At 44.0% G+C, this 13,732-nt stretch overlaps 1 protein-coding gene and 1 long non-coding RNA gene across 4 annotated transcripts in view; one reads left to right on the top strand and one right to left on the bottom strand.

Annotated features, from left to right (window-relative positions):
- The window catches only part of AKAP12 (A-kinase anchoring protein 12), a 110,115-nt gene that overhangs the window by 23,306 nt on the left and 73,077 nt on the right, over positions 1-13,732 (bottom strand). For 2 of the 3 annotated variants that reach the window (XM_055535968.1, XM_055535967.1), the window contains exon 1: positions 1,914-2,186. The exons of the other annotated variant lie outside the window; for it this stretch is intronic. Coding sequence is in view for 1 of the 2 variants with exons in the window: in XM_055535967.1 (XP_055391942.1) it covers positions 1,914-1,941 (28 nt within the window). In the remaining variant the exon portion in view is untranslated. Of the gene's footprint in view, positions 1-1,913; positions 2,187-13,732 lie in introns of those variants that run through there. 3 annotated transcript variants of the gene reach the window in all.
- Positions 4,066-7,442, top strand: LOC129620154 (uncharacterized). Its single transcript, XR_008698404.1, has 3 exons — positions 4,066-4,194; positions 4,295-4,536; positions 6,139-7,442. It is a non-coding gene; the product is annotated as an uncharacterized LOC129620154 (long non-coding RNA).

Below are 13,732 nucleotides of genomic sequence, written 5' to 3'. Positions count from 1 at the left end.
TTAATTTTCACTTCTACTATAAAATGGTTATTTGTTTTGATTAAAGCTTTGGAGTTTAATATTTTCTGCATACTTTGTTTTAACCAGGAAAAAGTACCATAATTTGTCACATCCTTCATATCAACATTGTAATAAAAGTAACTCAGGAAGCAATCAACCCAGCTACCTAAAGTTGCTCTAAAAATTAGACAGTCCTTCCAACATTTAGCATTCCATTAGGAGCATTCCATTAGGATTATCTGAACCAATTTTTTAAAGCCACCTCAAGTATCACCCACTCCAGTATTCCTGCCTGGAGAATTCCATGGACAGAGGAGCCTGGTGAGCTACAGTCCATGGGTCACAAAGAGTCGGACAAGACTGAAGGACTTTCACTTCACAAGCATACCAAGTTGGTGAACTCAATTTTTGCCAAAAAGGACAACATTTCTTCCCCATAAGAAACTCAGCATGTGATAAACTCATCAAATAGTGAATGATAAAGATGGTACTACACACAAAAGGCACTCAGAAAAAGTCATCATCATAGAAACGCCACCTCCGGTGGTGACACCCCACAAACCACACTCCCAGGCAGCCTACCCAGGGTTGAGCATTTTTATATCTCATTCACAGAAAACTTAATGATCTGGAAAAAAATGAATTTTCTATTTTTTTATTTTCAAATGTTGTATAGTCTAATAATTTAAAAAAGGATTTTTAGGCATCAGGTAAATTTTCACACAAGTTAAAGGGTAAAAAGGCTAGTTGAGTTAACTTGGGGAAGGAATGTTAAGGAAATCTCAAAGTAAACAAGTTAATCTATAGGAAGTGAAAGGTATTTTTTGTTTCACTAAACTTTCACATTCATTTCAAATTCCAGAGGAGGAGAAGGCTTTGCAGAGGCAATTACATAGAGAAAAATTTTAAGTCTTAGAAATGCTACACTGCGCTTTTAAGAAAATATTTATTTGGAGAGCAATGATCTCAAATGTTTAGAGAGGAGCTGATCTTATAAACCTAAATTAGCAGATGGAGTTTAATTTTTGATGAGGGGAGAAAAGGCAGAAAGGGGGAGGAAACAAGTAAATTCCTAAGGACTGAAGCTACAGTATAAATTGCATGAAAAGATCAAATGACAAGTTAGAAGAGTCCTGAGTACATTCCAAAGTTTGATATCTGTAACTTATTTGCTAGAGATGGCTATGATATATTATCATTCACATTCACAGCCAGATTTCTAGAAAGCAAGCTTATGTTAGTCACTAATTTTATAGTAACTATGGCTTTATTGAAACCACCACATAAACCAGAGCTAACATTGTAGTCCCCTAAATGATCGTTCATTGAAAGTTCTAATAAGCAGGTCAAAATGCCAAATACTGCAATTTCTCAACAAGAATTTTTTTTTTCCATGACTATAGCGGGCAGTTAGGCTGTCACAATCTATGCTCAGATTCACTCCACTCCAACATGTATCTTCTGTTCGGGTGGGGCTGTCCTTTCCCTCCACCAAGGCGAGAGGTGCAATCCCATACACACACACACACACACACACTCCCATACACACACAATCACACACACACACACACACACACTCCCATACACACACAATCACACACACACACAATCCCATACACACACACTCACACTCACACACACACACACACACACACACCATTACAGGTCTCCCCTGGGCATCAGGAAGATTCCTGCACGGGCAAGAAGAAAGCCCTGGGTTTGCGTGGCCCTGCTGAGCCAGAGAGAGAATGCTCTTCGGATCAAAAAGTCAGCACAGCGAGAGAAGTAGGGGTCCATCAGGGTGCGTCGAGCCAGTTGCCCTGCACCACCCCTCATCCCCACCCCAGGCCAAGGGCAGGTTCCTCCACCTGCCACGGAGGCAGAATATACAGCAGACCCAGCCTCCGCATTACCTGTGATCGTGAGGACGCCTAGCATCATCCCACAGCGCACCTTCGAGCAGAGAGAGCGGCGAGCCTCGACCTCCTAGGGCGGGTGGCCGGAGCCGTCTTGCCAGCGGCCCCCCACCGCAGCCTACGCTGGGATCAGCAAAGAGCTGAGCGCCAGGCCACCCTCGGAAGATCAGGGAAAACCAGAGGTGCCGTCGGAGCTGCAGCCAGAAGCGGACTGAGGCTGCCTTCCCCCGGCTAATTATACGAGGACCCACCCACCCCTCCACCCACCCACCCATCCGGGCCGGCGGGCCGGGGGGCTGGGGGCTGGCCCGCCCTCCCTGCGCTCCGGGGACTTGGCACCGCGCTCGCGAGTCATGTGTTTCGCTTTAAAGGAGAGGAACCCTCCCCGTAGTTGGCCTCTGCTCGTGGTCAGTAAGGCTCTGCGGAGACCCGGGGAGGGTTTCAGAGTTGCTGGGATGAATAACACCAGAGTCAGCAGCATTTTATCTAAACCGTTACTTCATTCCTGGCACCGATTTACTTCTGTGGCTCAGCTTTTTAATATTACTTAAAAAAGACATTAAATTCTACAGCCATTAAAAAAAAACACACACACACTGTGTTCTGTATCCTTATGTTTGTTTAGAGGCTGATGAGGTGCAAAAATGCTGTTCCCTTTTTTAGCACCTATAGTATTTTATATTTTCACCATCTGCTTCACACACGCACTGCACTGATCTGGGGTTGGCAACCCTCAGTTGTCTTGTTTCCTGAACTCTTTGAGAAGGGCTGTTACAAGGCGAACACGTGTTTTCAACACTTAATCAAGGCAACTTAAAAAAAAAAAAACTAAATATTTGAACACTACTTTTTTTTTTAATGGCATAAGTTAGCTGACACACAGCATGAAAATCAGTCAGAGCCGATATTTAAAACTCAGAAATTGTCAAGCAGCCCTACATTTGTAAAATCTTTTTTTTTAATGCAATTTCAGATTTAGTCTGTATAAAGACACAGGATAAGTGATAAGTTGGAGGGTTCTTACGATTTTGACATTATTTCCCATGTTAATTTTCTGTTAGCACAGGTCCGTTTAGGTCCCCTGGGGTTTGTTTCCCTTTTTTTTCATCCTTTTCCTCTTTATCACTTCATGTCTTGCCTGTCTGACCTCATTAGTACAGGCTCTCCCTCTAAGTAAACCAAAGGTAGGTTTTACTTTTTCTTCGTACAGTGAAGATCTTGCTCATCCATGCTCCAGGGCCAGGGAGAAAGGTGGGGGACTTGGGTGGACCAGAGTGGTTACAGAAAAAGAGGAGGGAGGAGGGGAACAGAATTATCAAGAAAAATCCAAAAAGCACAGGCAGGCAGGCAGGCATGACACGTCGTTGCTCCATCTGGCCGCGAGGGGGCGCCACGCACCATATCAGGCCTGCACTGAGCGAGGTTAAGGCGGCACCGCTGCTGGCGATCAGACCTCGTTGAAAAAACCGTCTTCTGCCTCTCTCTAGATCCGACTTCCCCCTTATATTTCCGCGAACACTCAGCCTAGACAAACGTCCGCTTGGGAACAGCAGTGATGCGACTTGTCCTGGGAGCTGAATCCCAGAGAGAGCCACTGAGCAGCCTCCTAACCCTTTATCTTCCCTAGAGGAGCCTTCACTTTGGTTCACAAATTGCTTCAATTACAGTCCACCTGGTGCGTGTGAAATGTTGCTGGTGCCTATTGTCCCTCCAGAGTCCTCGTAGCCAAGGGGTCAGAGCAGCTCTGCATTCTTCTGCTCCCCGCCCCTATCTATCTATCCCCGTTCCCCCCCACCCCCAACCCTGGAGAGTCCCTTAGTTGTGCAAAATAAGGGAGAAAGCCAGCTCTGCGGGCTGCTTTGCTGGCCTCATGAAATGAGTGGTCTACATCCAAGCTTCCAAAACGTGTGCACCAGCCTGGGCTCCCCGGGGAGCTGAGGTCTCAGCTGCGTCATTTCTCAGCACCAGCTGCTGGGGGCAGCAGATAACTATCACCTGGGGCCACCTGAAGGACAGTTCAACTTCTAGGTGGATCTGTCGACTCTGACCTTGCTTGGCTGTGCCACCAGCTCCTCTCCTTTCTGGGACTCCCCTGGCGCTTCCACTGCAGGAGGCATGGGTTCCATCCCTGGTCAGGGAACTAAGATCCTCCTGTACCTGTGCAGTATGGCCAAAAATAATTTTTTGAAATAAATAAAAGTCCAAATTCTAACAACAGGAAGGCATCATCATCTAACAACAGGAAGAAACATCATCAGGATGGAGAAATATCACAAATGTAAGGTCTATTTAAAACATTTAAAAAGGTAAATGTATTGCTATTCAGCTTTGGTGCTTAAACCTTTTTTTTTTCTTCTCTTTTTATGACATTGGTGAAGACACCAACACGGCAGACTTGATATTCTTAAAGAGGCAGTTTAAACCTGGAGGCCAATCAAGAGATCATGTGGCAAGCTGTCACCTCTCTTAGCAGACAGTCCTTGTTAGATCTCCACCTCAAAGAGTAATCAAGGACAGGGCGTGTGGCACAGCTGCCCGATAAGCCTCTGTGTGTCTTGGATTTACAGAGAAAAGTCATCAATAAGGATAAAAGCTGGATGGAGTAAAGATCAGACCCCAGGTAAGTGTACAATGCAGGCAACCTTCTTTGGTTATCACTTCCATTCCTTATTTGCTTCTTTTTATTACATCAGAATTTTTAGAGGAATACATCATCACCCAAAGCAAAAAGCAAAAATGATGGGAAAACGTTTACCAATATCCTAAATGAGTGGATGATTGTGGGGGGGGGGGGGAGTGTTTTCCCCAAACTTCCTGGTTCATTCAACAAATATTTACCAAGTTCTAGCATTGGGGCAGAGAAGGTAATGGCACCCTACTCCAGTACTCTTGCCTGGAGAATCCCATGGATGGAGGAGCCTGGTAGGCTGCAGTCCATGGGGTCACTAAGAGTCGGACACGACTGAGCGACTTCCCTTTCACTTTTCACTTTCACGCATTGGAGAAGGAAATGGCAACCCACTCCAGTATTCTTGCCTGGAGAATCCCATGGACAGAGGAGCCTGGTGGGCTACAGTCCTTGGGGTTGCACAGAGTCAGACACGACTGATGTGACTTCAGGCAGGCACAGGCTCAGAGTCAGCTTAGGGAGACTGGGAGCAGGAAGGGATAGAAGTGATAACTAGAGATGAGACAAGACATATTACATTGGAGGCCAGAGTATGAAGGGACCTGAATGACATCTTAAGAACAGTGTAACAAATAACCCAATTTAAAAAAAAAAATGATCTGGATTCCCTGGTGCTCCTGTGGTTAAGACTCGGTTCTTTTATTGCCACAGCCTGGGTTCAATTCCTGGTCAGGGAACTAAGATCTCACTCTTGGGCCACAGCTAGAGAGCCTGCACACCACAACTGGAAAGTCCATGCACCCCAACGAAGATAATAAATATATTTTAAAAATGATGAAGGATCTGAATGGACATTGCTCTAAGGAAGACAACACAAACGGGCACGTGAAAAGATGCTCAAGGTTATGAGCCATTAGGAAAATGCAAACAAAACCACAATGAGATACCAATTCACACTCACTGCTACTGCTGCTGCTGCTAAGTCGCTTCAGTCATGTCCGACTCTGTGCGACCCCATACATGGCAGCCCACCAGGCTCCTCTGTCCCTGGGATTCTCCAGGCAAGAACGCTGGAGTGGGTTGCCATTTCCTTCTCCAATGCGTGAAAGTGAAAAGTGAAAGTGAAGTTGCTCAGTCGTGTCCAACTCTTCGAGACCCCATGGACTGCAGCCTACCAGGCTCCTCCATCCATGGGATTTGCCAGGCAAGAATACTGGAGTGGGGTGCCAGTGCCTTCTCCGTCACACTCACTAGAATGGCTATAATCAAAAAGACTGACAAGATAACAAAGAAAGAAACTGGACCCTCGTACATTGATGTGTTGACATATTATTTAATTATATCGGGAATAGGCAAATCTATAAGGACAGAAAAATGGACTAGCAGTTACTCAGACCCAGAGAGCTGGAGAGAGAGGCTGCTAACAGGTGTGGGGGTTCTTTGCCATGAAACAAAAATGTCCTAAAATTGACTGTGCTGATGGTTGTACATTTCTGTGAATATACTAAAACCCAAAAACATGTATACTTTAAATGGGTCACCTGCATGATGTGTGGATGATATCTCATGAAACCTTTTTTTTCTTTTTTTAAGAAAAAAGAACTTCATATGAGTTCTGGAGGCTGCAGGGAGCCATCAGAGGCTTTGGAGCAGAGCTCCACACACAGTTTGAACTGTGATTTAGAAAAAGTAACTGGGCAGTAACGACAATGAGAAAGACGCTCTAGAAATAACATCAATGGAAACCATGGTGACCAAGGTGAGGAAGGAGTCAAAAAGTTGGCAGCACTCACATCTCTGAGATCATCCGAATGGAATGCAGCAGGTGAAGTCAAAGGTCTGGAACACTGAGGAAGACAGAAGAATCTGAACAACGGCTCTGAGAATGGACAGAGATTAGAGGCCATCAAGGAGAAACCGGCCTGGAAGCCCAGGGTAGAGAGGACTCAAAGACGGAAACAGCAGAAATAGTAGGATGCGTGCGCATCACAAAGCAGTGACTCAGGATGAGAACTCAGGAAGCCTCGAAGTCCAACGAGGCTGGACAAGTGGACAAAAAGCTGCAATCAGGACAGAGACCAAAACACGAGTCAGTGCAGATGCGAGGTTCATTAACTTCCTCCAAGGAGGCATTTAACCTACACGTGAGCATCGTCGGGAACTAGGGACTTGTGCGTGCATGCTAAGTCGACTCAGTCATGTCCAACTCTGCGACCCCATGGACTGTAGCCTGCCAGGCTCCTCTGTCCATGGGATTCTCCAGGCAAGAACACAGGAGTGGGTTGCCATTTCCTCCTCCAGGGGAATCTTCCTGACCCAGGGATCGAGCATTGGGAACTGGAGACTTGGACTCACCCCAAATCCACTCCCAACCCCCATCACCCCTCCTTTATTTTTCTTTTCACCCCAGCTTTACATTCAGAGGAAAATAAACCCAAACCCAATGAGGTTGCTTTTCCTCTGGCTGCAAAGGGCAGATGAAATCTAAAGGAGCCTCTATGCACTGCTGCTCCTTTAAAATGCTTCGAAGATCATCTCGGGTTGAATTAGAAGTTGCTGCCAACTAATAACCATGAAGAAGATGAAACTATACACTGAATTAAATGACATCGGGCAGGTTCTCCTGGGCTCAGTGTATTTTCAAGTCTTCTCTGCTCCTTTGCTACGAACACAGGCAAATACCAATTAATTGAATTTTATGGTCCAGTTGAATTGGACATGTTTGTGTAGACATGGTTATTTTGATTCAAAATCCTCAAGACAAATAATCTGAAGACTAGTTCCTCAAAGGGACTATTGTACTACAACAGAAAAGCTAAGGGGGATTTAAAAGTCACTTAGCAATACAATTTATCAAAAAAAAAAAAAAAAAAAAGGAAAGGGGGAAATTAAATATTAAAAAAAAACTCAATCCAAATAATAAAAGTGATATAGAATAAGTTTATTTCTCCTCTTTTTGAGTTCACATGTTGTAATATTCGACTTGGCAATTCAACTTTTATTAGCTATACCAAAAGTAGAATTGCCAAGTCGAATATTACAACATGTGAACTCAACAAATATTAGCTATACCAAGGAAAAGGCAATGGCACCCCACTCCAGTACTCTTGCCTGGAAAATCCCAGGGCGGAGGAGCCTGGTAGGCTGCAGTCCATGGGGTCGCTAGAGTCAGACACGACTTGAGCCACTCCACTTTCACTTTTCACTTTCATGCATTGGAGAAGGAAATGGCACCCCACTCCAGTGTTCTTGCCTGGAGAATCCCAGGGACGGGGGAGCCTGGTGGGCTGCCGTCTATGGGTTCACAACAAGACAAGCCACTGCGACTAGAGAGTAGTCCTCGCCGGCACAACGAGAGAAAAGTCCTCTCGCAGCAACAAAGACTCAGCGCTGCCCCAGAATAAAACAAATAAAATGCAAGGCAGTCTAAATCATGATCTTCAACTCCCAATCATGGAATCCATAAACTAGCAAGCTGAAAGCAGATTCACGTCAAAGTGTAATCTTCTAAAAATTAGAAAATAAGCAAAAAGGTGTTTCACTACCAAATCTGGTCAGGTGTTGGCACAGGAATCAGATTCTCTGCTGAGTGCCTTGTGTTCAAATCCTTTATTCTTCTTAAGACTCTGAACACTCGTATTTGGTTTGGTCCAAAGAAGATTGCAAAGTCTTAAAAAGGAGTTGTAGTTCTGGTTCTTCTGATAGCAATGTGGCCAGGAGTAAGGAATTCTTCTAACTCTCTGGGCTTCAAGTGAAGGGAGAATAAAGACACCACTAACGCTAATGTTCGGAGAAGGCAATGGCACCCCACTCCAGTACTCTTGCCTGGAAAATCCCATGGATGGAGGAGCCTGGTGGGCTACAGTCCATGGGGTCGCTGAGAGTCGGACACGACTGAGCGACTTCACTTTCACTTTTCACTCTTACGCATTGGAGAAGGAAATGGCAACCCACTCCAGTGTTCTTGCCTTGAGAATCCCAGGGACAGGGGAGCCTGGTGGGCTGCTGTCTATGGGGTCGCACAGAGTCGGACATGACTGAAGCGACTTAGCAGCAGCAGCAGCGCTAATGTTATCTTAAGCACTACCAAGTGTATTTGAGAAACATAATAAATGTTAGCTATTATGCCTAAACTATCCACTTCTCAATGGGGTAAAAATTGATTCATGGTTGACCTTATTCTTTTACATATGAAGCACAGATTTTAAACATATATATACACACACACACATACACACACACACACACACACACACGGCTTCCCTGATGCCTTAGTAGGTAAAGAATCTGCCTACAATGCAGGAGACCCAGAAGACGAGGGTTCAGTCCCTGGGTCGGGAAGATCCCCTGGAGGATGAAATGGCAACCCACACCAGTATTCTTGCCTGAAAAATTCTATGGTCAGAGAAGCCTGGTGGGCTCCAATCCATGGGGTCGCATGGCTGAGACTAAGCACAGCACAATATATAGAGACAGACAAACAGAGGCATCCATATTATATAAACTGGTATACAGTATATCTCTGCTATAAAAATGTTGGGGGGGGATGAGTTACGGAAAAAAGACTTAGCTGGGCAAGGCAGTGGTGAAAAGGTTGAGAAATACGCTTTAAATATACTTAAGTCTCATTTTAAAAGAATCCTTTGAAAAAATACGTGTATCTATACAAAGCAAGGATGCCCTTTTATCATCAATTTCTCAGAAATGCATCCTGACAAGAGAAGCATCATCTCGCACTAACAGTAATTAACCTGAGGTTCCTCTGGATCTTTCAGAGGAGAATGAGACCATCTTTGATTTGCCTGGAAAGTCCTTCTCAAAAGGAGTGGGAGGGAGAGGCTAGCTGAAGAGAAGAGGCTAGCGCACTGAGAAGAGAGAACTAACAGTAATGACCTACCCACGGACTGACTGCAGCTGCTCATCTGAAACTGATGTGAGCCCACCAGCAAGCCACACACAAGGCTTTAAATTTTCTTCTTCTGTCACTTTTCCTTCTTCTCCCCTTCCTTCCTTTCTCTCTCCCTCACTTCCTTTTTTTTAGGGGGAGTCTTTCTTTCTTGTTGACTGCACCATGTGGCTTGCAGGATCTTAGCTGCCCAACTAGGGATCAACCCTCACCCTCGGCAGTGAAAGTGCCAAGTCTGAAGCACTGGACCACCAGGGAACTCCCAACTTTAAATTTTCTAGTAGTCACATTAAAATGAATAATACTAAACCGTTGAGGTTCATTTGAATACATTTAATCTAACCCTGTATCTATATTTTATCTAGTCCAGTTATGCCAATATGTGCTAAAAATGAAAAAATATTAGGAAAATATTTTACATTCCTTTTTGGACTGAGTATTTCACATGAAGAACACATCTCAAATAGGATCAGCCATATTTCAAGTGCTCAACAGCCTCATATGGCCAGAGCACAACTTCTAAAACTGTAAAAATAACTGAACGTCTCCATGGACTGAATTGTCTCCTAAGGACAATTCCTGCTTCTTTCAGGACAGTTCCACCCAGCTTCCATCTCCTTGCCTCCGGAACAGAAACCACCACGCTGTCCTCTCATAGAACTGCCCTCACTTCTTCAGCATCCAGTCTAGTGATGACTCCTTTGTTTTCTCAGAATCACCCGCATAAGCACAAATCCTATAATAAAGCCCTCCCACCTCCCTGTTACTGAGCCACGCATGCTAGACTCCTCCCTTAGTATAACAGGCTAAGGAAACCTAACTTGGTTTGACCACACACGAGTTCCTGGTGGCCTCTAAGTGGCAAGGAATTAAATTCCCATTGATAGATTTAATTGGTGCAGCTGTCTCCTTCACAATTTCTTAATTTGAGTTAATATATTGAAATCTGGGGGCTTCCCTGGTGGCTCAGAAGTTAAAGCGTCTGCTGTAGTGTGGGAGACCTGGGTTCGATCCCTGGGTTGGGAAGATCCCCTGGAGAAGGAAATGGCAACCCACTCCAGTATTCTTGCCTGGAGAATCCCATGGATGGAGGAGCCTGGTGGGCTACAGTCCACGGGGTTGTAAAGAGTCAGACACGACTGAGTGACTTTAAACATTTAAACAAACAAACATATTGAAATCTATTATTTTCCTACCAACTTTCACTGTAATCACACACAATAATAAAGTGTTTAAAAGGAAATATATATATATATATATATATATATATATATATATATATATATGAAACGTGAAAGTGAAAATTGCTCAGTCATGACCAAGTCTTTGAGACCCCATGTAGCCTGCCAGGCTCCTCTGTCCCTGGAATTCTCCAAGCCAGAATACTGGAGTACGTAGCATTTCCCTTCTCCAGGGTATCTTCCCAACCCAGGGATCAAACCCAGGTCTCTTGCATTGCAGGAGTATTCTTTACTCCCAGGGAAGCCCATATATATATATATATATAGTTATATAACTACCAGGGCTTCCCTGGTAGTCTGAAACTATATAAGTTTTATATATATATAAAACTTAAAAGGTCAACTAGGGACTTGCCTGGTGATCAGTGGTTAAGAATCTACCTGCCAATGCAGGAGACATGGGTTCAGTCTCTGGTTCAGGAAGAACCCACATGCGGCAAGGCAACGAAGCCTGTAGGGCTCAACTACTGAGCCCATATTCTAGAGTCCATGCCCTGCAACAAGAGGACTCACTGCAGTGAGAAGCCTACACACCAAACTAGAGCGAGTGCATGTGAAGCAACAAAGACCCAGTGCAGCCAAAAATAAATTAAAAATAATAAAAAAAAGACCAACTAGACTATTCAGACTGGCTTCAAAAATACTTGCAAAGCAAAAATTTACACTTGCAGTAGTAATAAATTTATTTAACGTGTATTCACATGAATTACAATTTACTTGTAAAGACAACTTTTCTACAAATCTTGAGTGTGACAGTTAATAAAAGTATATCTTTTAAGTCAAGGCAGAATCCACTGCCTAGATGAAGAATAAAATCCGGATGACAGAATTTACTTCTGATTCTTCCAGAAAACAAAGTCCTGCTCACCAAAATTTATTGCATAAATTCCAAGGTCATGGGAATTCCCTGGCAGTCCAGCGGTGAGGACTCCACATTTTCACTGCAGACAGCCTAGGTTCTGTCACCCTGGTTGAGAAACTTAAGATCTCACAAGCTGAACAGCTCGGCCAAAAAAAAAAAAAAAGAATGGAATGTTTAGAACACAAATCAGTTCTTAGAAATTAAAAATATAGTAACAAGATAAAATCTAGGGACTTCTCTGATGGTCCAGTGGCTAAGACTCTTCGCTCCCAATACAGGGAGCTCAAGTTCCATCCCTCATCAGGGAACTAGATCTCACAAGCCACAAATAAAGATCCTGCATGCCACACTGAGTGGAGGCAGTCAGGCAGACAAGGAGAAATGTCATATGACATCCCTTATATGTGGAATCCAAAATGATACAAATGAACTTACTTAAAAAACAAAAGGAGACTCACAGAGAAGGAACTTATGGTGGCGGGGGTGGGCAGGCCAAGTGGGAGAGGTAAAGGAGGGATGGTTAGGGAGTTTGGGGGAAAAATACTTGCAATGGAAAGAACATTATCAAGTTTAATTTAAAGAAATCCTTTTGTGCTAAGCAAATAATTCCTCTTGCTATCTTCCTAACAACATCATTCAAAGGTACTTTTTTAAATTATACTCTTCTTGAAAGTATTAAATAATCAATAATTTTGAGGGGGGAAAGAAGAAAAAGATCCCGCATGCCACCGCTAAGACCCACGCAGCTAAACAAATAAAAGTATTAAAAAAAAAAAGATGAAATCTAATCTTGAGGACATTTTCCAAGAATAAAGAGATGCAAACTACATGGGGAAAAAAGCTTTCCTTAGAACCATTCTAGAAGTCCTAAAATCGGAAGAATAGTAATCCCCAAAAGTGATCAAAGAAAAAGAGGGAAAGGGAAGATATAGCTTCCCAGGAATGAAGTTTCTAGACCCAAGAGGTCACATGAACCCAGTGTGTTGAGTCAATGGATTCACATGAAGATTCATCACTCTAAAATCTTAACAAGACAGAGGACGAAAAGGACTCTGTGAGCCAATGAGCTACCCAGGGGATTAAGATCAGAACAGCATCAGGTGCCAATGGTAATAATACATTTATCAACATGACAATGATAGAATCCTAGTGCATCAGAACACAGAGCAGAAATTAACACAAGTGGCAGACACTCAGGGCCAATGATGAGCTTGAGGAAATCGTCGGATTTCTGTACACCGAGCTTACAAAGGGAGGCCACGAAGCTTTTTGATGGAGATTACTGTTTTACATCATCCACTTCCACTTTATTTTTTTTTTAAAGCTATGTTTTATTTATTTATTTGGCTGTACCAGATCTTAGTTGTGGCACGCAGGATATTCCATCTTCCTTGAGGTACTCAAATCTTTTTTTTTTTTTTTTAAGTTGCGGTATGGGAACTCTTGTGCTCGCTTAGGCAGCACATATGACATGCAAATTCATGAAGCATTCCACATTTTGGGGGGCTTCCCTGGTGGCTCAGTTGGTAAAGAATCCACCTGCAATGCAGGAGACCTGGGTTCGATCGCTGGGTTGGGAAGATCCCCTGGAGAAGGGAATGGCTAATCACTTCAGTATTCTCGCCTGGAGAATTTCATGCAGTGTATAGTCCACGGGGTCACAAACAGTTGGACACGACTGAGCGACTTTCACTTTTTCTTTCACGGGAACTCTTAATCGAGGCATGTGGGATCTAGTTCCCTGACCAGGGATTGAACCCAGGCCCCCTGCATTGGGAGCATGGAATCTTAGCCACTGGACTGGTCCGCCAGGGAAGTCCTGACACCCACTTTTTTACAACTAACAATGCCTGGGATGTGGGGGTGGGGGTGGGGGAAATCTTCCACTTTATTTACAACAATTACTGAGGGCTTCCCAGGTGGCTCGGTGGTAAGAATCTGCTTGCCAATGCAGGAGATGCTGGTCTGATCCCTGAGTCAGAACAATCCCCTGGAGAAGGAAGTGGCAACCCACTCCAGTATTCTTGCCTGGGAAACCCCATAGACAGAGGAATCTGGCCAGGTACAGTCCACCGGGTCACAAAGAGTTGGACATAACTTAGCAACTAAATAATAACAACAATGACTTGAAAAGTGGGATTTCTCCTATTTGTATCTCTAACTGCTCCATCATGTAAG

The sequence above is a fragment of the Bubalus kerabau genome, chromosome 9 (genome assembly GCF_029407905.1).
Source record: "Bubalus kerabau isolate K-KA32 ecotype Philippines breed swamp buffalo chromosome 9, PCC_UOA_SB_1v2, whole genome shotgun sequence".
Taxonomy (NCBI): Eukaryota; Metazoa; Chordata; class Mammalia; order Artiodactyla; family Bovidae; genus Bubalus; species Bubalus kerabau.
This window is presented reverse-complemented; position numbering and strand designations above follow the sequence as displayed.